General features: G+C 39.6%; 1 protein-coding gene across 2 annotated transcripts in view; it reads left to right on the top strand.

Moving 5' to 3' along the window:
- Positions 1–27768, top strand: part of C4H3orf67 (chromosome 4 C3orf67 homolog) — a 479946-nt gene that overhangs the window by 279224 nt on the left and 172954 nt on the right. For both annotated transcript variants that reach the window (XM_029600997.1, XM_029600998.1), the window contains one exon: positions 19414–19736. In XM_029600997.1, the coding sequence (XP_029456857.1) occupies positions 19414–19736 (323 nt within the window). The remainder of the gene's footprint in view (positions 1–19413; positions 19737–27768) is intronic.

The raw sequence follows: 27768 nt of genomic DNA, 5'->3' as shown, positions 1-27768 counted from the left end.
TCCCTATCCCCAACTCTCTTCAACATATACCTTCTTCCTCTATGCCAGCTGTTAACTAAGCTTCAACTAAAACACTTCCTATATGCTGACGATGTGCAAGTCCTGATCCCCATCAAAGAATCTCTCACTAAAACACTCAAACACTGGGAAAACTGCCTCCGAGAGATCAACCTACTCCTCACAAACTTAAACCTGATTCTAAACTCAGCTAAGACTGAACTCCTTCTCATCTCCACGGAAAACAGTAATACCCCACAAAGTGCACCAGTAAACACCATTGTTACCCAAGCAAGAGACCTAGGAGTAGTAATAGACAACCGCTTGAATCTAAAAACTTTCATCAACCAAAGATTGCTTCTATAAGCTGCAGGTATTAAAAAGAATCAAACCACTCCTTCACTTTCAGGATTTCAGATCAGTCCTCCAAGCCGTAATATTCTCCAAGGTAGATTATTGTAACTCTATCTTGCTAGATCTCCCTTCCTCATCCATCAAACCTCTTCAGATGCTCCAGAATGTGGCAGCCAGAATCCTGACAAACTCCAGAAGAAGAGACCACAGATGATATAATCAAGCATTTTCAGAAATAAAACATATTGAAAAAATTGCACACAAGAAATATATACTTTAACATTCCAGCCCACATCTAGGAGGAGAAGGAGAGCATTCAATCTGCTATGCATCATTATATTTCTTTTCAACCCAATACTCCTTAAAACTCAATTATTAACTACCCTGAGACTTATCCCTTAAAAAGCATTGCAAGTGTGAGGGATCAAGAAAAACAAACTTGTTATTTTGATACGATATCTGACATTTACAAGGGAATTTTAGGAAAAACCTAGCTCCTATATCTAATACAAGTTGCTTTAAAGAAAAAAATTGTTTCCTTCGTGTCTGAGTTGCGTGGGAAACATCAGGAAAGACTTGTACTTTTTGACTACAAAAATTATGATCCTTATTCTGAAAATATTTAAGGAAAAACAAGTCTTTATCCTGTTTGAAAGAAAAAGAGGCTAGCAGTGTTGCAGCTTATCTATATTATAAGGTGAATTTTAATAGCCCGACACGCAAATTAATTAGAGGATGCTCGAATAAGTCGGGCTTGCATGCACCGAGCGGATTTTAAAAGCCACCGAGATACATGCATATGTCCTGCAGTGTGCACATCTCAAAAGTATTACAAAAAGGGGTGGGGCTGGGTGTAGTGTGGGCGGAGCATGGGCATTTCAGGGTGTGAACCTAAAATGTGTGCGTAACTACTGACGCAACCCAACATGCGCCTAGGCCCCCTGCTGTGTAACTTTACTTCTGCAATGGATGCCATCTAAGTTTACATTTAAAGAAAACTAGGCAGATCTGCGAGGTTTTAAGGGTTGAGGCTAACTGGGAGAGTGAAGGCAATGAAACTGGAGGGGGTGTTGGAGAACCTATCTCTTAACTGGGTGAACTGGGGACAATCTGGTAAAACTGGGAATGGCATTGGCGCGCGTCCCTTTTAAAATTCCCCAATTTATGCAGTAGAAGTGGGATGTGTGCGCCCACTTAAAATTTGGTGAACATGTGTGTGTGGCCAGGCTATTTTATAACATGTGACATGACCGCATACCTGGGTGCTGGCCAACGTATGCATGCAAATGTATACTCTTATGCCGGTTTGAAAGTTACCATCTTGAGGCATGATTTTAAAAAGCATTTACGTGTTTAAAATTGGGTTTTTTACCTATAAATGCAGTTTACCCAAGTAAATGGGCTTTTGAAAATCGCTATGGTATATGCCATTGAATCGTTCAAAGGATTCACTCGTGTAAGTGCACTTTACTCAAGTAAATGGTTTTTGAAAATTGTTATGATAGTATGTTCATTTTTTGCATGTAACTCCTTTGAAAATTACCTCCAAAGTGCATGGGAGATGATGGAAACCAGGCTCTCTACTACACTTTTCCACATTATTGCAGCTTTCATAATGTATGCTGCTTTAATATTAATAAAATATCTTGATAAACTAATTTGGATTTAACTCTGTTCCTAAAAATGTGTTTAAATAGCTTCTGCATTATTGCCTGGTTTATTTTACTTTATAGCATACATATTCTATTTTATTTTATTTTTTTGTGTTTTATGTAATGGTTAGTTGTTATCTTTGTAATTTGTATTATGAATATTTTATGAACATTAATTTAATACACTTTGAACCATTTTTTGGGAATGTACAGAATATAAATAAATAAAATACATTAATATTTAAATACATGTTATGAAAAGAAAATGATCCTATTAGCTAAAGAAGCAGGGCCATTTTCAAACAGCCCTCATAGTTGCAAACTATGCAGACCGTTTTAAATTGTATACCTTTTACAGATTTTCAAAGCAAAATGACCCAAATTAGCAAATGGAAAGTACATGCATTTAAAGCATCCACACACTTTACACCTGCTATTTGTGTGGATAGTATGGGTGTGCATTCGTTTGCAACGTATTGGCAATCCGCAACGTATATACCATATTCGTTATATTCGTGGGGAAACGAAACTTATCACGATTCCCACGAATACAACGAATCTTCACCGAATTAATCGGCCATCTAAAGTAGTGAATTTAAACAAACCCCCCACCCTCCTGACCCCCCACCCTCCTGACCCCCCAAGATTTACCAAAACTCCCTGGTGGTCCAGCGGGGGGTCTGGGAGCCATCTACTGCACTCACGCCGTCGGCTGCCAGCATTCAAAATGGCACTGATAGCCCCTGTGACAAGGGCAAAGGCTATCAGCACCATTTTGAATACTGGCAGCCGACGGCCAGAGAGCAGGAGGTCGCTCCCGGACCCCCGCTGGACCACCAGGGACTTTTGGCAAGTCTTGGGGGACCCTCCTGACCCCCACACCCGTACTATCCAGACAAATAGCAGGTGTAAAATGGGTGGATGCTTTAAATGCATGTACTTACCATTTGCTAATTTGGGTCATTTTGCTTTGAAAATAGTCGATAGTCTTTGCCCTTACTATGTCACAGGGGCTACCGCTGCCATTGGTCGGCCCCTGTGACATAGTAAGGGCAAAGGCTATCGGCACCATTTTGAATACTGGCAGCCGACGGCCCGACTGCAGGAGGTCACTCCTGGACCCCCGCTGGACCACCAGGGACTTTTGGCAAGTCTTTTGGGGGTCAGGAGGGTCCCCCAAGATGGCGCCGGCCATCCAGTGCTCCTACCATGTGACAGGGGCCAACCAATGGCACTGGTAGCCCCTGTGACATAGTAAGGTCAAAAGCTATCGGTGCCATTTTGAATACCATCAGTCGATGGTGTGAGTGCAGTAGATGGCTCCCGGACCCCCCACTGGACCACCAGGGAGTTTTGGTAAGTCTTGGGGGGGTCAGGATGGTGTGGGGGGGTTGTAAATTAAATTTAGCCGGGAAACGAATAAGAATGAACGCATGAACAGATCGGGGGCCCCCCCTTGCCGAATGCAACGTATCTACCCACCCCCGACGAATATGAATTCCAAATGCAACGTATGCTGTCCCTCTGCACATCCCTAGTGGATAGCTGAGAGGTGGCAAATAGCACGCATACATCTTGAAAATCAAATGTATATTCCCTATTCCTTCTGCAACCTAAACATACCCACAGGAACACTTTTTTTTTATGTGGTTAAAAGTAAGTGTGTTATGTAACCTGCATATACTTTTAACTGCATTTAAAGATGGCATTTTTCAGTCAGGCAATTTTACCCAGGCAAATGCCTTTGAAAATTGCCAACCTAAAACACTGATTTTTCTGATTTCACGTATAAAAAAGATAAAACACCAAATAAAGGGGTCATTTTTCAAAATGCATTAGGGCCCTAACATCAGTGATAACGCCATAATCCATGTGATAAACACTGCATCATAAAATGCGTATGTAAATTTGAAATGTTTTTCAAGTGGGAGGAGTTTGGGTAGAGTAAATGGAAATGAGGGCTGGTTAACATTGCATGTGATAATGTAACGCACACCTTCACGGGATTTAATGCTGGAAATAATTACACCTTTTTTCTGGGTGTTATGCCTGCGATAGCTGTGCATTACGACCGAAATGGGATTTATCGCAAATCCCATTTCAGGAGAGGAGGGGAGGAGAAAGAGAGAGAGCTTCTGTGGAGGCCCACTGATTTTTGAACTTTTTATTCCACTGTAAGAGAAGGGTATTATGAATTTGGGGCAAGGTTTGTGGGGTGACTTGGCAATGCAGAGGTCTGGGGCTGGAGAGAGGCAGTGGAGTAGTCAGGCAATGCAGAGGTCAAACCAGGTCAGCAATCCGATAGGAAGATGAAGGGTCGGGAACACAGGAACGAGGAAGCAGGAAAGAGGATACTCAAGATCAGGAACTAGGAACAGATGAAGCAACGAGTACTCGACTAGCAAGGGGACCTGTTGCAAAGGCAATCTGAGGAAGCGGGGCCCGGGGTTATATACCGGAGCACTGCTGACATCATCATCTGGGGCCTGCAGCTAGGTTCCCACTGCGGGCCCTTCTTAAGGTTTAGTTGAGCACATGCACGCGCCTAGGGAGGGGTGCAGCGCTGATTGGAACGGCATCTCTCCGCAGGCCACGCGGAGAGGCCCGACGCGGAGCACCCAGGAGCTGTAGCAGAGCCGGAGGTACCAGGGGTGGCCCGAGGACAGAGCCAGCAGCCCGCAGCCACCAGAGACGAAAGACTAGGCACTGGATTAACTTGAGAGAGGTGAGGGGGCCGAGCCGTGGGTCTGCCGCAGTCGGCGTGCATAACAAGCAGTTTATGGATTCAACCTATACATTATAACATCCTCCATTTTATTTTCCATTCCCTTCCTAATAATTCCTAACAATTCCTAACATTCTGTTTGCTTTTTTGATTGCCACAGCACACTGGGCTAATGATTTCATTATATCCATTATAATGCCATTATAATTATCCATTATAATGCCTAGATCTCTTTCCTGGGTGGTAACTCCTAAGACAGAACCTAACATTGTACAACTACAGCAAGGGTTATTTTTCCCTATATGCATCACGTTGCACTTGTCCATGTCAAACTTCATCTGCCATTTGGAAGCCCAATCTTCCAGTCTCGCAATGTCCTCCTGCAATTCATCACAATCTACTTGAGATTTAACTACTCTGCATAATTTTGTGTTGTCCACAAATTTGATCACCTCACTCATCGTACCCCTTTCCAGATCATTTATAAATATATTAAAAAGCACCATTCCCTGTACGTACCAGGATCAATCCAGACTGTGGTTGTTCCCCCCTTCCAGCAGATGGAGTCAGAGCAAAAACTGAGAGGGCGGTCCCTCATAACTGGTGCACCCTCTATAAACCTTCAGTATTTCTCTGACTCCAGCAGATGGCAGTTGCACCTTTGATTCATTTAGAGGATAGTTTACAGGATTTCTTTATTCTTTGTTTTCCTCTAATTCTTTCCTTGGATGGATCAGTCATAAAGTTTAAAAAAAAAAAAGCCTCAGTATTCAGCTTCTCTGGAGACTTGCAGGCAGAACTTTGTTTTCAGTGACAGATCTGTCTTGTACATTCTGTCTTATGTTATTCTGTTGTTTTTGGGGTAAGTGTTTACTTATTTCTTACAGCCAGTATTTCAGTTGCCTTACAGGTGAATGTTGGTGGTCCAACATGACCCCCTGCTGCCCTGAGATGCCGTTTCTTCCTCGGGGTAGCCTAACAGTTGCAGAGACACGCCATTCTTCTGACTGAAAAAAAACAAAACTAAACAATAAAAAAAAAAACTTTAATGGGAGAGCGGGTCATTTCTGACAGGTAGCAGTGCTGAATTTCTTGTTCCTGTGAGGAGCTGGGTGCAGGGGGAGGGGTGGTCCAGTCCCTTCCCCGTGGAGACCCCTGAGAAGCTTCATACCTCAGGTCTTTAAGACCCCTGAGAAGTCTCATGCCTTAGGTATCTTGTCAGAGAAGTAAAATCCCTTTGTCACTTTAACATCCCTGAGAAGTCTCATGCCTCTGGTCTCTTGTCAGAGAAGTAAAATCCCTCTGTCACTTTAGGCTGCATGGAGGGGAAAAGAAAAAGGAAAAAGAGGAAAGGTTTTTACTTTTTATTAGGGATATGCAGCAGGGACGGTTTTGTCCGATACGTATTCGTCAAGACCCAAATCTGTTGCATCCATTTTCGGGGGACCCCGATTCATCCATTAGTTACATATGGTATTCATTTCCCTTTAAAGTTGAAAAAAAAACCATCCCAACCCTTTAAATTTAATTATCTACAACCCCCCACCCTCCTGACCCCCCCCCCAAGACTTGCCAAAAGTCCCTGGTGGTCCAGCAGGGGTCCTGGAGCGATCTCCTGCACGCGGGCCATCGGCTGGCACCATCTTGTGCTACTACCATGTGACAGGAGCCGACCAATGGCACCAGTAGCCCCTGTGACATAGTAAGGGCAAAGGCTATCGGTGCCATTTTGGATACTGGCAGTCGACGGCCCAAGTGCAGGAGATCACTTCAGGACCCCCGCTGGACCACTGGACCATCAGGGACTTTTGGCAAGTCTTGGGGGGGGGTCAGGAGTCCGGAATGGCCTCAACGGCCATGGTTTGTAGACTTGGTCAACGTAGTGGTGGACAGCCCACTTCGACTGAGACATCTGCCGAACCTTCTCCGACAGGGCCCAGTATTTTTCGACCAGGTAGATCGCTTCTGTCTAGCAGCCTGGCTTTTGAGCGGTGCCGGCTGAGAAGACAAGGGTACCCAGAGGCTGTTATCTCCACTCTTCTCAAGGCTAGGAAGTCTTCCACCTCCATGTCCTATGTCCGGGTCTGGAAAGTTTTTGAGTCTTGGTGCCAGTCCACACAACTTTCTCCATGTCATGCGACAATACCCCAGATCTTATCTTTCTTGCAGCGAGATCTGGAGATGGGATTAGCCTACAATTCCCTCAGAGCACAGGTAGCAGCCCTTGGTGCCCTCCTTCATCATCAGGATGGAACTACTCTTTCACCACACCCTGACATAGTCTGGTCCTTAAAAGGAGTAAAGCATGTGAAGCCACCGATACACAATTAAGCCCTTTGTGGAGCTTGAATTTGGTCCTTCGAATTCTAGGCAGTCCACCGTTTGAACCTCTGAAGAAAGCTACCTTCAAGGACCTCACTCTCAGGACAGTATTCCTGGTGTCTATCTGTTCCGCTTGCAGAATTTCGGAGCCTCAAGCCTTGTCATGTAGAGAGCCTTATCTATGCTTCACAGATTCAGGGGTATCCTTGTGTACCGTACCATCTTTTCATTTGAATCAGTTGGTGGAGCTGCCATCCTTCCAGGATGAGGATTCCAGAGAACTTAGACGCCTCGATGTCAAGTGCGGCCTCCTTCGATATCTGGAGACTACCAATGATTTCCATTTATCGGATCACCTCTTGTCCTCTGGAGTGGTCCCAAGAAGGGAAACAAGGCTTCTAAAACCATCATTGCCTGCTGGCTAAAGGAAGCAATTTCTACGGCGTACGTTGGCGCTGGGCATCCACCGACAGACGGTATAAAGGCTCATTCTCTTCGAGCTCAAGCAGCCTCCTGGGCAGAAAGCCGAGCGGCCTCTCCGCAGGAGATTTGCAGAGCGGCTACCTGGAAGATGTTACACACATTTCGCGTGTCACTATCGCTTGAATCTTCAACCACCGATCGAGGGCTCCTTTGGGGCTCAGGTCATTCGAGCTGGGCTATCAGTGGCCCACCCTACTTAGGGAAGCTTTGGTATATCCCACGGTCTGGAATGATCCTGGTACATACAGGGAAAAGAAAATTATTCCTTACCTGCTAATTTTCGTTCCTGTAGTACCATGGATCAGTCCAGACGCCCACCCTACGGATTGTTGGGGGTTCTTTGGGATAATCTTTCAGCTCGACTGTGTAATTATTTCAGGATCGGTTTGGGACTGATTAAGAGTTCAGGTTGCAAGTTTTTTGCTTAGACTTGTTTACAGTTGATATTCAATTTTGTATTGATCCATGATATTCAATTTGTATTGATCCATCCAAGGTGTTTTTCCTTATTGCTTGGATATTCTTAATACTGAAGGTTTACAGAGGGTGCACCAGTTATGAGGGATCGCCCTCTCAGTTTTTGCTCTGACTCCATCTGCTGGAAGGGGGGAACAACCCATGGTCTGGACTGATCCATGGTACTACAGGAACGAAAATTAGCAGGTAAGGAATAATTTTCTTATCCAAGTATAGATCCCTGAGGCACTCCACTGTTTACATTTTTCCACTGTAAAAACTGACCATTTAATCCTACACTCTGTTTCCTGTCTTTTAACCAACTTACAATCCAAGGTCATTGCCTCTTATCCCATGACTTTTTAGTTTCCTTAGAAGCCTCTCATGCGGGACTTTGTCGAATGCCTTCTGGAAATCCAAATATACCACATCTTCTGGTTCACCTTTGTCCACATGTTTACTCACCCCTTCAAAAAAATGTAGGAGATTTGTGAGGCAAGACTTCCCTTGGGTAAATCCATGTTGGCTGTGTCCCATCAAACCATGTCTATCTAAACGTTTTGTGATTTTATTCTTTATAACAGTTTCCATGATATTTCCTGGCACTGAAGTCAGGCTCACCGGTCTATAGTTTCCTGGGTCAACCCTGGATACCTTTTTAAATATAGTGGTTATATTGGCCATCTTCCAGTCTTCAGGTACATCAGAATATTTTAATGATAGGTTACTAATTTTTACTAATAGTTCTGAAATTTCATTTTTTAGTTCTTTCAGAACCCTGGGGGTAGACCATCTGGTCCAGGAAATTTACTACTCTTTAGTTTGTCAATCAGGCCTACCACATCTTCCAGGTTCACCATGATTTGGTTCAGTTGATCAGAATCATCACCCATGAAAACCTTCTCTGAATGGGTATCTCTCCAACATCCTCTTCAGTAAACACTGAAGAAAAGAAATCATTTAATCTTTCCACGTTGGCCTTATCTTCTCTAAGTGCCCCTTTAACCCCTTGACCATCCAACGGTCCAACTGACTCCCTTGCAGGCTTTCTGCTTTGGATATATTTTTTAAAGTTTTTAATGTGAGTTTTTGCCTCTATGGTCAACGTCTTCTCAAATTTTCTCTTAGCCTATCTTATCAATGTCATACATTTAACTTGCCAATGCTTATTCTTTATCCTATTTTCTTCTGAAGGATCCTTCTTCCAATTTTTGAATAAAAATCTTTTTTGGCTAAAATAGCCTCTTTCACCTCACCTTTTAACCATGCTGGTAATCGTTTTGCCTTCCTTCCACCTTTCTTAATACATGGAATAAATCTGGTCATGCTTCTAGGATGGTATTTTTTAACAATGGCCACTCCTGTTGCACACTTTTTACCTTTGTAGCTGTATCTTTGTTTTTTTCTAACTATTTTTATCATTCGATCAAAATTTCCCTTTTGAAAGTTTAGCACTAGAGTCGTGGATTTACACACTGTCCCCTTCCAGTCATTAATTCAAATTTGATCATATTATGATCAATATTGCCAAGCAGCCCCACCACCATTAACTCTCTCACCAAATCCTGTTCTCCACTGAGAATTAGATCTAAAATTTCTCCATCTTTCGTCAGTTCCTGAACCAATTGCTCCATAAAACAGTCTTTTATTCCATCCAGGAACTTTATCTTTCTAGCATGCCCTGATGTTTCACTTACCCAGTCAATATTGGGGTAATTGAAATCTTCCTTTATTACTGCACCACCACTTTGATTCGCTCCCCTAATTTCTCTTAGCATTTCACTGTCCATCTCACTGTTTTGGCCAGGTAGATGGTAGTATACTCCTATCACTATTCTCTTCCCCAACACACAAGGGATTTCTACCCATAAAGATTTGATTGTACATTTAGTCTCATGCAGTGTCTTTATCCTGTTGGACTCTATGCCATCCTGGAAATAAAGCATCACCCCGCCACCAGGATGCTCCTCTCTGTCATTGCGATATAATTTGTACCCCGGTATAGCACTATCCCATTGGTTGTTCTCTTTCCACCATGTTTCTGATATGCCAATTAAGTCTATGTCATCATTCCCTGCTATACACTCTAATTCTCCCATTTTACTTCTTAGACGTTTAATATCACTTATGGCAGATAATTAGCAGGTTTAAAAATATGCGAATAGGTTAGCAAATGTATGAACATAAGTGTCTTTTAAAATAGTAACTTATGCATGTAAGTTTTGACCCCACCCAGGAATGCCCCTAGACTTCCCCCTTTCTACATGCATGTATGTGCATGTGAAAATGAAAATGTGATTATTGTCAACTTTTAGAAAATATGGAATATGCAAGTAGATGCTACTTACATGCATATATGCTCATTTTTATGCGCATTACATTTTGAAAATTCACCCCAATATATAGCCAGTAATAGTTTAACCCTTTAAGAAAAATGTTTTTCAAGATTTAAGTGTTCTGTCCCAACAAGTCCACTTTACCCCCAGCAGAAAAAAGTTCTGCAGATAAAAGGGATTTGATGTATACTTCTAAGTGACCAGGACTAGCTACTGTTGGAGATAGGATGCTGGACTCCATGAACCATTTCCTTTGACATGGTTTGGCACTTTTTATTTTTAAGCAGAAGCTTCTCTCCAATCTGAAAATAACTTGTTTGATGTGGAATCCATAATGTACATTGAAACAATAAGTCTGTAATGCTTATGGAGTGTAGTCAGTTGTATGGGAACTCAGTCCTTCCAGAAGTAGACCCCCCCCCTTTAGAAGAAGAGACCAGGGAGGGGGGCCAGATAGTAAAATAGTTTTAGCATGAATTTTATTACATAATTATCTAAGATGGTAACTTTGATACCAGTACACGGGCGCACATGTACGCGCATATGCTGGCTCACGCCAAAGGATGCGACCATTATAGAACATACGCGCAAATATGCGCACATGGTATAAAATAGGCTGAACATCCATACATGTATGCCCAATTTTATATGGATGTGTGCACAAATGCCACCTCTCCCATGTAAGTGGGGGAATTTTATAAAGGATGCAAGTCGGTGCCATTACTAGTTTTCGAAGTTCATGCCCAGTTTACCCAGTTAAGTGATAGGACTTCAAAACCACCCTAGGTTATTAGCCTCCCTTTCCCCCTAGCCCCAGCCTTTAAAACCCCGCTGACTAGCCTAGTGGTTTTTTATTTTCTTTTATTACTTACATGCCATCCATAGCAATAGTAAAGTTATGCAGCAGGGGATCCAGAGCACGCTTGTGCACGAAAATATGCACACATTTCATGATAAAGTCATGGAACACTCAAGTCCTGCCCTTGCCAAGCCCAGACCATGCCCACACCCCACCCCTTTTTGGGCTTTCTCACTTGTGCGCATACTGGGAGATACGCACATACATGGATGGTTTTTAAAATTTACTCAGTGCACACTGGCCAGACATACTCGCATATCTCCTGACTTTGGTGGGCATTGGGCTTTTAAAATTCACATATAAGAATCAAACAGATTAAGACCAGAAGATCACAAAATAGAAGGGGTGCAAAAATTATGCTAACAGAAAGACAACATAAGAAGACTATGGAATAGCACAGAAAATAATTCTTTAGGATGTCCAGGGATATTTTCCTTTCTCAGTAATCTGTTAAAATGCATGAATAAATATACATCAAACATGAATTTGTAAAATATTTTTTAAATTTTAAGATGAGCACTTTGGGTTAGTTCCTGACCAGAATAACATTTTCAAATGCTTGTCATCCTTCCTTTTTTATTCTCATTAATTCGAAAATCAAATTTCAACACAGGCTTAAAATGAATTACAAAGTAACAATAGACCTCTTGTGGAGGAGATTTAAAACTTCTTAGTTCACTCTAAATTTTATTTATACAAAACATGTGACCCAAACATTTGGATGCCTATCTTTAGGTAACTAATGTTCCGTCCAAGAAATGATTGGTAAATGATTATACCAAATGTTCAACTAGAATTGCATCAGCAAATTCTAAACCATTAAGGACTTTTAACTGTAAGGCAGGTGTTAATTATAATTTCAAACTTGCAAATTTCTTGCACATTATTAGAATTGTAAGAATATGAACTGCAAATTAATTGCCTCTAGTTATGACCAATTGACTTTTTTTTTTGTCAAATCTTCAGCACATTTCAAGATACCTGGACAACAGTATAATTTTCTTCGCCATACTATTATCTCTTGCTGCATTCAATACAATGGAAATTCTATGTTGTGACTACTATAGAAAAATGTTCTGTTCTAGAATCTCATGGAACACCGTGGGATTCTAAAATGTAAGAATACTAAAGTATAGATTTTCATAAAGCACTGAGAAAGATTACCATTTTATTTTAATCATTTACCTTTCGCCATATTTTTAGCTGGACATTTGGGTAAAAATAGCCAGTCAAAATTTGACCTGCTAGATTTAGCAAACTTACAGCCTGATTTAGTAAGTTTTTTACCCATTCTATGTCTATATGGTAAAAAGCTTAGAACATCAGGTCTTTAGTCAGTTAGCACTGAAAATCAGCACTAACCCATTAAGCCCTAAAAAAAAAACCCCACAGGAAAACAGCAATCCCTTCTTCCTTCCTCCTATTCATCATAAAAAATCTAAATGCCAGGTCATCCCGACCCCTCCTCCATCCTGGCCCCCCCCCCCCCCCCCCCCCCCCCCACACACACACTACACATATCCTCCTGATATTTAAAAATACAAGAGCTGGGCCATTCCAATACCCCCTTCCACCTGACATTTAAAAAATAAATTGCAGGACCACTCCAATCTCCTACCTAACATGTAAAAGTGCCCACCCTGTACCTCCTCCCCCATTGGCCTTCCTTAGTTCAGCCAGGAGATGGACACAGGTTTACCTCCTCCTGGTTTAGCATGTAGTGTTGCTCTTATGACACTACAGTGACTCTTCTAACAAATTTAGGACAAATTTGTCCACAGAGGGCCTTGATAGCTGTAGACAGACAAACAACTTTGTACTGATGATACATTCCTAAACCATCCAATAATTTAGCAAGTTGAATAGCATGAATTGCTGCTGGCAAGAAGTTCACATTAAATTGGAGCCTTTTTTCCAGAATCTGAACATGTGCATCCATATGTATATGTATATAAGCTCCAATAGATGAGGAGTTGTATTTGATGCATATTGTTTATTTCTTAGTTTTTATCATGTATATTGCTGGATGCATACTTATATTTCTTATTTTTTGTTTCATAAAATGTGAAAAAATAAATAAATAAATAAAGAACTTGAAAGATGTTTCTTTTGATGTTAAAACAACTATTGTTAATAAATCCTTAGATGAAGGAACTGTGCCAAATTGTTTGAATATGGCCACTGTAACTGTGGTCAGGAAAGAGTTAACAGTTGCTTCCTCTGAATTATCTAATTATTGTCTGATCTCAAATTTGTCTGCTATGGCTAAAATTCTTGAAAAATGTGTATTGCATCAGTTAGATGAGTTTTTAAACGAAATTAATATACTTGATAATCAACAATTTGTTTTTTGGAAAGGTCAAGTACTGAGCTTTTGTTGCTTTCTTTTCTTGATCATTTATTCTGTCATCTGGAGAAAAATGGTAGTGGGATATTAGTGCACTTAGATATTTCTGCTTCAATTGATACTGTGTGCCATTACTTTTTATTATGCACTTACAAAATGTTGGCATACCCGGTTAAGCAATGTCCCAGTTTACTTTCATTTTTACAAGATAAAAGCAACAGGTTGTAATGGGAAGTAAACAATCAGAATGATATTCTATTAACTCAGGAGTACTACAAGGATCCTCTACATTCTCGGTCCTTTTTTAAAATTTATATATCTCCATTAGGTGAGGTTGTTCAGAGATTGGGACTTACTTATTTTGTGTATGTGAATGACATACAGTTTTTTGTTATATGCAGTTTTCATAATGTATTTCCATCCTTAAAGCTTGAACAAGGAATGGCTAGGGAATCATGGTTTGTCTTTAAACATTCAAAAAACAAAGTTGTTGTGGATAGGGAAGTGTGATCCAGATGTTGAAGGAGGAATGTACTGTGTTCTCACAGGACAAGCAGGATGGTAATCCTCACATATGGGTGACAGCATCAGGATAGAGCCCAATCACGGAAAACTTTTGTCAAAGTTCTAGAACTTTGACTGGCACCTACTGGGCATGAGTTCATAATATACCATATTATACTGCATCAAGTTTAACAAGCATACATTAACAATCTTCACAAATTAAAAAAAAAGTTTACATATATAATTTTATTATACATATAATTATCAAGAAATGACATATCACAAAATCCAATTACACATTGTTTTTAAAGTAATCTTTTTAACACACATATTTTAACATCGTGTGGATACCCAAGTTACCCTCAATTTCCCACATAAGTACCAACAGTAAATATCCCATTAATTAAAATACAACCAAACCATTCATTCATCCACATTCATCCAATCAATTAATTAAAAACCTCCCCACATATATTGCATCATTCCCAAAATATAAGTGTTGTAACGTGTATTATGTATTAATTCAGAACACGGGTATTCTAGAATATTTTTTCACAATCTTCACATATTCAATTTGTCAGATGTTAATACATATGATTCATCTCCCCGACAAGGACCTCGTTTCGCAAAATAGCTTCTTCAGGGGTTATCCTTCACGGTACTCTAATACACACTCTCCCCCTCACTTGAGAGCATCAATTCCCCGTTGTCCCGAACCTTCCAATTGTTATTGCACCGGTATTCACACCAACCTATAATATATGCAGTATTAATATATACAATATAGGATTACAACAACATATTAACCAGACTGTCAAGATACTCACAATCTGTGAAGTCTTATATTCATCAAACCACCTCATATATTCAGTATATATCTTCAACCATTTCCACAGAACAACTATAATGAAACAATAATAAATAATCGAAATCCTGACAAACTATATCCAAACAATCACAAATGGAAGACCAAAAATACCTCTATTTCTCAATACATTCAAAGGACATTGATGATTTGTTTTACTCTAAATAAATGACCTCATATAGGCAAATATTAAACGGAGCCTTAATATATAAGGGTATGCCAAATGGTAAGTAGTATGTATCGCACTACCACTCAATGTATAATCTATTGGTCATTCAATAGCATTTTTTAATTATTTTTTATATCGTTTCACCTTAATATTAGTTAACTTGTTTTGTGTCAGTTCACCTTAATAAAACTCTTAAATCCTTATAAATTCTTCAATCGTAGCTTATTTTCATAATGTCATATCGCTACTTAGCTTATTCAAATGGCGTGAAGTGAAGAAACTATTCGACTCTGTGCCATGAGGATAAATTGTGCCCGACACGGTCCGTGTTTCGGTTTTTTACCTTCTTCATAGGGCCATCTACAAAGATATATCCATCAGTAAAATGGTAACTTAAATTGTCAAAAAGTTTTACCTTTTTCACAGTAGTACTAACGATTGATTTGTTCAGAGATGGTTTCCGTGCTCTGGTGGTGTGTTTCTTCAACCGAGGGAAAGAATAACAGGACGCCATTTTTAAAGAATGAATAACCAATGAGTGATCGCCACGTCAGCAAATCAAAAACGCGGCAATCAGCTGTGAATTTGAAAACAAATTATGTTGAATTGTGTTAAATTAAAGAGTACCAGTCTATCTCAGCGTTCAATCCTTCTGGAACTATACATCTTAACTGATAGATCCACCGTTGTTCATGTAAGTTCAATAAAAATTGTGGATCACCCCCCCTACTCGTCATCATTATTTTATCGATGACCCTCCACTTTAGATCCACAAATACATGATTAAATTCCACACAATGTGCTACAATAGGAGCCTGTAGTTTTTTTGTAGCCAGGCAGCTCCGATGCTCAATTAATCTGATTCGTATGGCTCTCTTCGTCCTGCCCACGTAATATTTATTACACGGGCAGATTATCAAATACACAACGTGAGTAGATGTACAATTAGTATTTGTTTTTGCCCTGTGAATATTGCCCTCATTATCAGTCCATGTTGGTCCGCTTATAGTTTGTGCACATAAAGAGCAATTATTACAAGGTGAATGTTCACCACTTTGTGAGTCAGTTTGAATATTTTCAGGACGTAAAAAAGAATGCGTCAATAAATCTCTTAGATTTTTTCCCTGACTATATGTAATCATCGGTGGCTCCTTAAAGACGGAATGAGATTGTAAAATATGCCAATATTTTCGAATGATGACAGCTATCGAGGTGGCCTTTATCGAATATCTTAGTGTACATATAAGTATGGGATCTTGAGTGATGTCATCTCTCTCCAAAAGTAACCATGTCCGTTGGGCATTGTAACCTCTTTTAAACGCTAATCGAATTGTCTTAGATGGATAACCCCTATTAAGCAATCTCGTGGCTAATACTTGCGCTTGTACATTATATTCTTCCCTATTATGGCATAAACGGCGCAATCTCAAAAATTGTCCACTCGGTAAATTATTTTTTAGATGATATGGATGGAAACTAGAAAAATGAAGTAAAACATTTTTATCTGTGGATTTTTTGTACATCGTGGTTACAAATTGATTATCCAAAATTTGTATTGAAATGTCCAAAAAGTTGATGCTTAACCTATTATACTGCATAGAAAAATGTAAATTCAAGTCCAAAGAATTTATCCACGTTAAAAAGGTTGAAAGACCTGACTCCTCTCCATGCCACAAAAAGAATATGTCGTCTATATATCGACACCAGTGAGTGATATTAGCAAACACAGACGTGTGATATAATAATGTCTCTTCAAAGTTTGCCATATATAAATTCGCCAAACTGGGAGCCATAGTGGCTCCCATGGTGGTACCATGTATTTGTTGGTAATAACACTCATCAAAAATAAAGTAATTCTTTTGCAAAGCAATAGTGGCAATCGATATTAAAAATGTGATTGGGACCCGATGAGGGCGACTTCTAGAATCTAATGCTTTTTGTAAAATTCGTAATGCTTGGTCTTGCAGGATACTTGTATATAGTGCCCTAATGTCCAGGGTAACCATAATAGTATCCGGAGAGGGACGAATGGAAATTAATTTGTTCAACATGGCTTTGGTATCTCTAATAAAAGACTTGATTTTAGAAACTTGTGGCTGTAAAAATTTATCAATAAAAATTGACAACGGTTCAAGTAAAGATCCGATGGTACTCACGATGGGTCTACCTGGAGGGTGGACCAAATCTTTGTGGATTTTTGGGATCATGTAAATCGTGGGTGCTCGATAAGTTGAATTGACCAAAAAATGTTTTTCTTTTGTTGACAAAAACCCAGTGATAAAAGCATCTTCAACAATTTCAGTGATTTCTTCACATAAAGCTGGACCAGGATCCTGTGGTAAAATTCTATAGTTATCTACCATGGTAACATGCTCCATCACAGTATTGATATAAACACTTCTGTCCTGCAGGACAATAGCGCCCCCTTTGTCCGCCGGTTTTATAATTATGGAAGTGTTTTCCTTCAAAGATAACAAAGCATGATGCTGTGATTTGGTTAAATTAAATCGTGGTGTTTCATTTATTAATTCCAAATATTGTAAATCTTGTAATACCAGATCCATAAAAGTTTTTAAATGGGGATCTATGGGGCCAGGGGTAATCCATGTTGATTTAGGAAACACAATTGAAGTGTCCAAAGGAGAAGGTGTTTTTGGTCTTCCATTTGTGATTGTATCTAATTGACTGAAACCTCGAGAAAAAAATTAGAGAAGTTTTTTCCAAACTATATCCAAAACCATTCTCTTAGGATTCACCATACATACATGGTGGCGTTTGAGAGCTCTATGCATTTTATGCAGGTAAGAGTTACTAGTTAAATTGTGTATGGGCTTATGAAGTAGTGGAGATTACATGTTGATGTCTTCGGGTTATCTGTTTTTTTAGGGGAATAAGTTATATACATTTGGAGAAGCTTTTGAATAGCGGAGATAATGATTGTACATGAATTAACGTCTACATAATGTGAGTTCAGGATGCCCTTTTCACCAAATTTTCACCCCAGTTGTTGTACCTGTTGCACGTCTTTGGGTACATTTGGCGCATTGCTAGGGCATCCTCAGCTCAGTACTCATCCATATGTGAGAACTACCATCCTGCTTGTCCTGTGAGAAAGCAGAGTTGCTTACCTGTAACAGGTGTTCTCACAGGACAGCAGGATGTTAGTCCTCACGAAACCTGCCCGCCACCTCGCGGTGTTGGGTTCGTTACGTTTTCTTATTTTTCGCATGTACTTTTACTATAAGACGAGACTGAAGGGGGACTCCTGCTGGATGCAGGGTTGGTGCTATGCTGGGCATGCCCAGTAGGTGCCAGTCAAAGTTCTAGAAACTTTGACAAAATTTTTCCGTGATTGGGCTCCATCCTGATGATGTCACCCATATGTGAGGACTAACATCCTGCTGTCCTGTGAGAACACCTGTTACAGGTAAGCAACTCTGCTTTATCTATAATACAGAAGGAAATATTTTAGGATGATTTTTTATTTTGGTCTAACTTTTAAATCCCATATTAAGAAAATAGATAATGGGGCATTTTATAAGCTAAAATTATTAAAACCATTGAAAAATATATTTCCAAAAGATGTATTTTGTACTGTATTGCAGTTTCCTGTTCTCAGTCATCTAGATTACTGTAATGGTCTGTGGGTAGAGTTACTGTTTTGTGTTCTGGAATTGGTCCAAAATGTAGCTGCCCGAGTTTTCAGTGGAGTAGGGTATCATGATCATATCACACCAGTGTTAAAAAAAACTACACTGGCTTCCAATAAAGAGAGCAGTTTTTAAACTGATGGTTATTACGCATAAATTTCTTTACGAGGAACATCCTTATGTGACTGCTCGTGGCCTGAAGTGGTATACTCCACAGCAAGCATTACAATTTGCAGGTTTATGTCAGCTAGTTGTCCCTGTTAGCCAAGATTATATACTACAGAAGACTAGAGTGAGATATTTTTCTTTTGCAATGCCTGTCATTTGGGATGGCCTTTCAATTGAGATCAGGCAGGAGGAATATTAAAAAATTCAGGAAATTAGTAAAAAGTTTGCCTTTTTAAGGATTCTTATATGTAAATATGGAAGTTTTAATTTGTATGTTAGATTGTGTATATTTTTATTTATAATCCACAATGGACAACATAGTTGGAGTTACGTTAGCGAGATATTAAATTTTTTATAAATAAATAATAGTTGATAACTCATTTTAAATATTGATAAATGTTTAGCTTTTCACTTTTATTAAATGTTTAGCTTTTCATTTTTATTAACTCAATTTAAATTCTATATTTATAATTGTTTTCATGAAAGAACTATCATTTTCACGTTATTAAATCTTTGCACATTTCAGATGAATGGATAATTTCTAATGGTTTTCAAATGGGTTCTAGCAAACAGTCTGCTGGTAACCATGATTCATCTTGCATTAATTCTGCATCATATGGAAGAACTGATAAAAGAAACGAAAGTAATAGTGAAACAAGTAAACTCCAGAAAACACATAAAGCTGTTTTTACTTACTCTTCAAGACCGCGATCAGTACCTCATGGAAAGTCCCAGAACTCATCCATAGATAGTTCTTTATTTCCATTGGAATTCAAAGAGGATTGCAAAGCAGAGAGACGAGGAGCTCGAATGGAGGATGACTTTTATGGAAGTGACAGTAGTGAAGATGTAAGTTATGCTATAAATTAATCATATTGCAAGATTAGCATTTTTTGGCAAAGTAACACTTCTCTCTGTTTTCTGTAACATTTCTTAGCAATGCTGAGGTCAATATTCAAAAGCCATTAAGACGGATAACTAAATGTTTATCCATCTAAATGGCTAGCTGGCTATATTCAAAGCCATATATGGCTAAATTCTAGCTGCATAATGATTCAATGGCGCAGCTGTGCCATTGTTTATCCCCATTAAGTTAGCCGGATAGCTATATCCAGCTAATTTAACTAGCCGCTCCACGGCTGAATATCGATCTCAAGGTTAGTAAGAAAAAGCACTAATATAAAAATTCAACAAAATATTTAAATACAATCAGCAGTGGCATCAGGTTGCTGTAACTACAAGTGTTTCTGACTTCGTAATGTCACAACTTCTTTTATTTTTAATTATTAAATTTAAAAAAAATCAAATCCCTAAAACAGATAAAAATATGCAAAATATATTGTTGTAGATATTTGAGTAATGTGTGTTACAGCTTAGGTTAACCAGTTAAAAGATCATAACTTTTATTTGTGTCCAATGCCAGATTTATCATTAGGTATACTAGGCATGTACTCCTCGCCGCTTCTAGCTAGCAGGGGCAAAGGTGTGGAAGATCCTACGCCTAGGTGTGCATGACATATAAATCTTGCCCTGTTTTAGTCTTTTGTTTTCTTTTTCTAATAGCTGCCAAGTTGCATTATTTTCAAGATAATGTCCGTTTCAGAATTTAAAAAAGCATTTGAATTTTTTGAAGAGTGCTGCCGTTTTTGTGTGTATTGCACTGGTAAAAGTTTTTTTGGTTTATCTGGAGTTTCAGAATTAAACCATTTAACTTCAAGTTATATATAAAACTATCAGGTAAATTTTAAAAGGAAACCGCATGCGCCCATAAACACGCATATTGCAGTGCAAGAAAAATATGCCTCATTTTATAAAGTACACACATAGCATTTAAAATACTGTTGTTGCACATACTTCTCTACAGCCTTTACATGCATATCTTGCATACTCAGAGAAAGAGAGTGAGAGAGAGAAAACACCTCTATATAGGGTCAATCTGATATATAAAGGTACCACTGAAGAGGGGCACTTTGAATCAGGGTGGGTTTTCAGGAGCTGGGTTGGAGTTCGGAGGGGTGTTGTTTCAGACACATTTAGAGGTATTCATAGTAAATTTGACATCAGTAAGAATTTCAGTCCTTATAAGTAATGAAAAGGAGTAGATTTGTACAATGCAACTAGCACTGCAGTATACAGATCAACTCCTCTTGTTAGACTTTTCATCACTTATAATACATGCAAATGGCCTCACTAGGCTTAATATCTATGAGGCTTAATGTTGTCTACCTAATGCTGCAAATTTAACTACACCTCAAAAGGGATAGTTAACTTTGTACCCCTGAGTACAAGCACCCACCATCAACTCTGTGAAACATGATGCAGGTCTCTAGACCCAAATCCCTTCCACCCCTGTGAAGTGAAAATAGTCTAAAGCCTTGTGGCATGAAAATGGCCTTCAGACACCTCATACCTTGACCTTCTCACATCCACCACCACCTCTCAACATCTTTAGGATCTTCATTTATGTCTAATAATGGATGAAAAAAGTCAGTTTTAATTAAGTCCTTTCCTGTTGGTTCCAAAGTACAATCAAGGTACTTAAAGAAAAATTCTGAAATAGACATGAGTGTAAAACTTTGAAGTTATGAGCAAATATTTTGGAACCAACAGACAAGGACTAAATTTAGATATTGACTTTCTTATCCATTATCAGACATAGGCCCCTTGGAACTGTAAAGTTTTATTATTTATGTTACCTCTGTCAATTTCCACCCACCCCTCCATCCCTTCACTGAGCTGAAATTGTAATGTAATCTGCATCTTCCTAACATATGCAGAGAACCTCGTGCCTAACTGACTCTGTATTATTTAAATCCAGTGTAACTATGCTATTTCTTCACTAATCTGATGAAGTGAACTTAGCTCTTAAAAACTAGACACAGATGTAATTATTGAATTAGTATAGTAAAGAGGTATCACCTATAACTTGTTTATTGACCCTTATTTTAACATAATTAAACAGCAACCAAAGTATTTTATGCAAAAAAAATATCTTCCAGTAAATATTTTTTGATCAGTTTTACATGTCAGTTTCCTCCTGCTCCTGGGTTTCCAGCTCAGTCAGAACCAGCTATTAATGTTTAGGTTTGGCTTTGATTACACACCTTTGCAATTCTGAGCTCAAGGCAAGTTACAAATTTATGTACATGTAGTTGATCCCTATTCCAGAGAGTTTACAACCTAAGAGCTAGATTTATCAAAATATTGCATGCAATAGGAAGAGGGGCATGTTTTATGGTAATAGCCTATTTATTTATTTATTTAACAAGTTTTATATACCGTCATTCGGAAACGTTAAAATAACGCCATCATAACGGTTTACAAAATAAGGTTATAGGGATAAAGGGGTTGACAAGGGGTGTAAAAACATAACATGTTATTAGGCTTAGTAGTAAACAAATTCATGCTTAAGATCAAAACGAGGTCATTCTTATTTAGGAAAGTATAGTTGTGCTGATATTCATTTAATCATGAGGTTGTAACGGAGGGTGGTGATGATTAGTTGATTCTTTGGGTGGTTTGATATGCTTTGTTGAACAACCAAGTTTTTAATTCTTTTTTTAATGTTTTTAGGTTTTCTTGAATTCTGAGTTTAGTTGGGAGGGAGTTCAAAATGTTTTGGGCTACCAAGGGATATCGCTCTATTTTGAGTAGAGGTGAGGTGATTTGAGTGCGTTGGTGGTGTTTTTAGGACTCCTTTATTTGCTGACCTCAGGTTTCTACTTGGGGTATGGAGTTGAATGTAGGGGCTTAGCCAATTTTTCTGTTCTTCATACATAATTTTATGTAGGATAGAAAGGACTTTATATTAGATCCTGTATTTTATTGGCAGCCAATGAAGTGATATGAGGGTTGGGGTGATGTGGTCATGCTTTTTGGCACCTGAAAGGATTCTTGCAGCTGCATTCTGCAGGATTTGGAGAGGTTGAATGGTGTTTAGAGGTAAGTTGAGGAGTAGAGAGTTGCAGTAGTCTATATTGGAGAATATTAATGTTTGCAAGACTGATCTGAAGTCATTATTTGAGAGAAATGGTTTTAGATGATGGAGTGTAAGTAGTTTATGATAACCGTCTTTAATTTTTGTTGATATATGGTTTTTAAATGAAAGTTCTTTGTTGATTATTACTCCAAGGTTGCGGGCATGGTTGGTTGGAGATAAGTTTGAATTTTGGTTCATGAGATTTAGAGTCGGTGTATGCAGAGAGTTGTTCTTTCTGTCAAGTACTATTAATTCAGTTTTGTCAAAGTTGAGGATGAGTTTTATGTTGTTTAGTAATTCCTTGATGCTGTTTAGGTAATAGGCAGTTAATTTATATGTTTCTTCAATTGATTTTTTTATTGGAATTAAGATTTGAATATCATCAGCATAGATGAAATGGGTTAGATTCAGATTTGTAAGGAAGTGGCATAGTGGGAGAAGATAAATGTTAAAGAGTGTCGCTGAAAGGGCGGATCCTTGGGGAACTCCGGTGTATAAGTTGATTTTCTTTGATAGGGAATCATTAATTAGTACTTGGTAGGATCTTTGTGACAGGTAGGAGGAAAACCATTGAAGAGTTGTTTTGTTAGCACCAATTTCAGAAATTTATTGCAATGTGCGTTATCTTAGCGCTTCGTATAGGTATTATTGCAAAGTGCGTTAACTTTTCGCACCTTGCAGTAATACCACAATTATTGCATTTCCTAACTGCAACCACTGAGAGAGAGAGAAAGAGAGAGAATGAATCTATAAGACCCTTGTAGTAGTTATGGAAATTCACACAACAATGAGATTTGTACAATGTTCTCTCAACCTAGCTTGATGTAGAGCGCCCCCACTCCGAAAGACATCAAATCTTCACAAGAGTGCACTGTTCTGTTCAAACGTCTCACTCTGCATGTTAAAGTGGCCCCTAACCCCTACACTACTACCTAAACCTCACCTCAAGTTACTAGGTGGGCCTCCTATAGTAGCATAAATAGCTGACTACTAGAAGGGTCTTATAAATAGTCTCTCTCTCTCTCTCTCTCTCTCATACATGTGAAAATGCAAGTTGGAAAAAACCCTTTTTAAGTTACACATCTTGTATAGCAAAAGTAAAATTATGCGGCAGTGGACCTGGACACACGGCAGGATGCCGTGTGTCCAGGTGTGCGTGTAAATATTTACACGCACATCTCTTGGCCATGCCTCAAAACACTCATACCCCACCCACACCACACCCCTTTTTAAATAAAGTGAGATGTGCACGCAGCAGGAGATATGAGTGCATCTGGGCAGCTTTTAAAATTCAGTGGGCGCTCACGAGCCCGATTTGTGTACACATCTCTCAATTTGCTACACACTGGGTTTTTATAATTCACCTTTAAGAGGATAACGTTCAAAAATATTAATTTATGCACATAAGTGGACATGCAGAGATTTACCCTAGTATTTTATAAACTGCAGCAGGAGCTGCACAGTTTTATAAAATACCGCATTGTTCTGCCTTGAAAGTAAGCACGTATATCTCAGTATGCACGATTTCCAATGTGAGGAAAGCACCTACTTTCTCTACCTTTATAAATATGCGCACATATATTTTACATGAAAAAATATATATATATACATGTAAAACCCTGATTTATACATGGAGGCAGGTATATTTTAAAATATGAGCGCATACTTGAAATCACTATTTTGCCAATACTACCACTAGTTCACCCAATCTGTCTCCAGTTTACTGAGACCCTCCTAGTACTCCATCCTCAGCTCCACCAAGTTCACCAGACCTCCCACCCAAAAATAGAAGATAACAGAAGAGTCTGATATTAATTGCAATAGTTAATTAGCAGGTGTAAAATTGCATGAATAAGTTGCCTAATCTAATTGCATAAATCTCTTATTAAATTGCACACACACATTTTGGCCCCACCCCAGAATATTCTTAGACTGCCCCTTTTTTGTGCTGGTAAATGTGCATGCAAAATCAAAAATGTGCATGTACTTTTGATGTTTATAAAATAACATGTCAGCACATAAATAAAGCTAGAATCCCAAAGAATTAAACAACAATATACACCGTGTATTACGGATTTTTTGTCTCATTCAAAGAGTGTGTTTACAAAAGACCTCATAAAAAGGCACACTTATCCATGCTAGTTAGCAAAGGTTATGTATACCAATGGTATAATCATAGGTCTTTTTTGTATGAAGTTTTTGTATGCTTAGTGTCATGAAAGTCAATGTGATTTTCCAAAATGATATGTCATGCTACATTTGCTTTTTCGTTATTCATTATGGGGCCGATTTTAAATTTTACACGCGGGGGGTACATTTGTGCATGCTACCCGGCACGCACAAATGTACACCCAATTTTATAACATGCGTGCGCTGAGCCCAAGGGGAGCACACCTGTGCACCTTGCGCGCACCGAGCCCAAGGGGAGCCCCAATGGCTTTCCCGTTCCCTCCAAGGCTGCTCCCGGCCCGCCGCCACGCCCCCGGCCCCGCCCCCGATCTGCCCATTTTCGAAAGCCCTGGGACATACGTGCGTCCCCGGGCTTGTGCGTGCCTCCGAGCCTATGCAAAATAGGCTCGGTGCATGCAGGGGTAGGTTTTCGGGGGTTACGCGCGTATCTTACGCGTGTAACCCTTTGAAAATCTACCCCTATGTTTACTTCTTATGCATAATATAAATTAGTGAAAATTTGAAAGTGACTTAGCTTTGAAGTCAACGGAGGAATGCCTGAAAAATCAATCATAGAGGCTCGAGTGGTATCTGCCTGACACGGCATTTTGGGTATTCACATTGACTTTCATGACACTGAGCATACAAAAACTTCATACAAAAAAGACCTATAATTATACCATTGGTATACATAACCTTTGCTAACTAGCATGGATAAGTGTGCCTTTTTATGAGGTCTTTTTGAATGAGACAAAAAATCCGTAATACATGGTGTATATTGTTGTTTGATTCTTTGGGATTCTAGCTTTATTTACATGCTGATTGTTCATTTGGCTATTTCCCCTCCTTAAATAGTTTTTTGAGAGAGTAGCAATATATATAAAATAACATGTACATGAATATAGGCTACTTACATGTGTATGTGCTCATTTTCTGTGCATAACCACTTTGAAAATTTACTTAGAAGTTTGTAAGTGGATAGTTTTCCCCTATTTTATAGCCCCAGTTGCCCCACTATACCAGTCTGGTCATTGCAGTGACAGTTCTTTAGCCAGAACCCATGGATTAGGGCTCCATCTGGAAGCCTGCAAACATGGACATGACTCCAGCCACTAGGTGTTAGTCTTGAGCATAACCACGTCTTCCTCCTCTGTAGTATCCCCAGCCCTAGCTGACCTGGGTAATGAAAGACCTGACTGGAGGATCAAACTGGGTAATGCACAGCACTGCCAGTGGACCAGCCTTCGCTCAATTTTTAAGTTTTTAGTGCTTGTGAAAGATGTTATTGTGTCAACAAATCTTAGTCTCCATGTGGTAGCTCAAGCGGTCAGTGCATTAGGTACAGTCAAGAAATCACAATTAGACTCTGACTGTGCTTCAGTGCTCTTTATTTACAGTGGTAGTAAACTCAAACAAAATGGCAGCAAACAGAAAAGAAACTCTTCAGTTCACCACTTCAAAACAGGCAGCAAATGACAGGAAAACACTTCAGCAGTTCCCCTGTTAGCCTCAGGTACTTCAGCCTTTACAGATAGAATATCTTCACACAGAGAAAAAATCTTTAACCAAACTTTAGACGTAAGTGGTCTTAGCAAATGCTGAAATTCTATCAGCTCCCCAGGGCCCATCTAACCCTTCCAGGGCCTGAGGTTTTATCCTCTGGGGAAGGGCTCTTCCCTTTACCCAGGATTGCCTGCAGCTCTATATCTGAAGGGGGACCGGGCAGGATAGCTGTGGCCAGTCCTTTAAGGTAGACTGAGGGAGTTTTGTATACAGTCCCTCACATACCCTCCTCCTCAGCTAAGCCTTGCTGAGATGAGCATTTGCCTTTATAAGGGACACCTCTCTTGACAGGAAATCTGCATTCACATTCTGCTTTCCTGCCCTGTGTCGGATCTTGTAGTTCAAAGGCTGCAGGGCCAGGAATCACCGCATCACTCTTGCATTGGATGCTTTGTTCCTATTGATCCATCAGAGTGGTTGATGGTCCATTATGAGCGTAAACTGCCACCCCAGCAGGTAGTAGCGCAAGGCTTCTAAGGTCCATGTGACCATCAAGGCCTCCTTCTCAACAGTTGATTACCGTCTCTCACATGGCATCAGCTTCTGGCTGATGTATGCCACAGGCTGTTTTTGGCCAAACTTCATCTGAGCCAAGAAGGCTCCCAAGCCAATCTTTGAGGTATCTGTTTGCAATCGTGAAGGGTTCATTGAAGTCCAGGCTGACCAGGACCAGTTCAGATCATATCACCTCCTTCAGGGCTCTGAAGGCCTTTTCGCTTCCTCCAACCACTGGACCTGCTCTGGTGCTTTCTATACCAGTAGCCTTGTGAGGGGCTCTGCCTTCTCTGAATAGTTAGGGATAAACCTCCTATAATATCCCATAAGGCCTAAAAACATTCTCACTTTCACCTTCATTTGTGGAACTGACATCCAGGTGATTGCCTTGATCTTTCTGGTCTGCAGATGGACTTTACCCTTCCCCAGGGTATAGCCAAGACATTGGACCTCTTGCCCATCTAGCACGCACTTCTTGTGACTATCCGTCAGCCCTGCTTTCTTCATACTGCTTAATACAGCCTGGAGTTGGCTAAGATGGGTCTTCCAGTCATGGTTGTAGATCACAGTGTCATTCAGGTAGATGGCTGCATACCTTTGATGTAGGCGGACCAAGCAGTTGACCAATCGTTGAAATGTGGTGGGGCGCCATGGATTACTGTGAACTAGAACAGC

Source organism: Rhinatrema bivittatum, chromosome 4 (genome assembly GCF_901001135.1).
Source record: "Rhinatrema bivittatum chromosome 4, aRhiBiv1.1, whole genome shotgun sequence".
Classification (NCBI taxonomy): domain Eukaryota; kingdom Metazoa; phylum Chordata; class Amphibia; order Gymnophiona; family Rhinatrematidae; genus Rhinatrema; species Rhinatrema bivittatum.
Note: the sequence above shows the minus strand (reverse complement) of the source record. Positions and strands in the feature narration are given on the sequence as shown.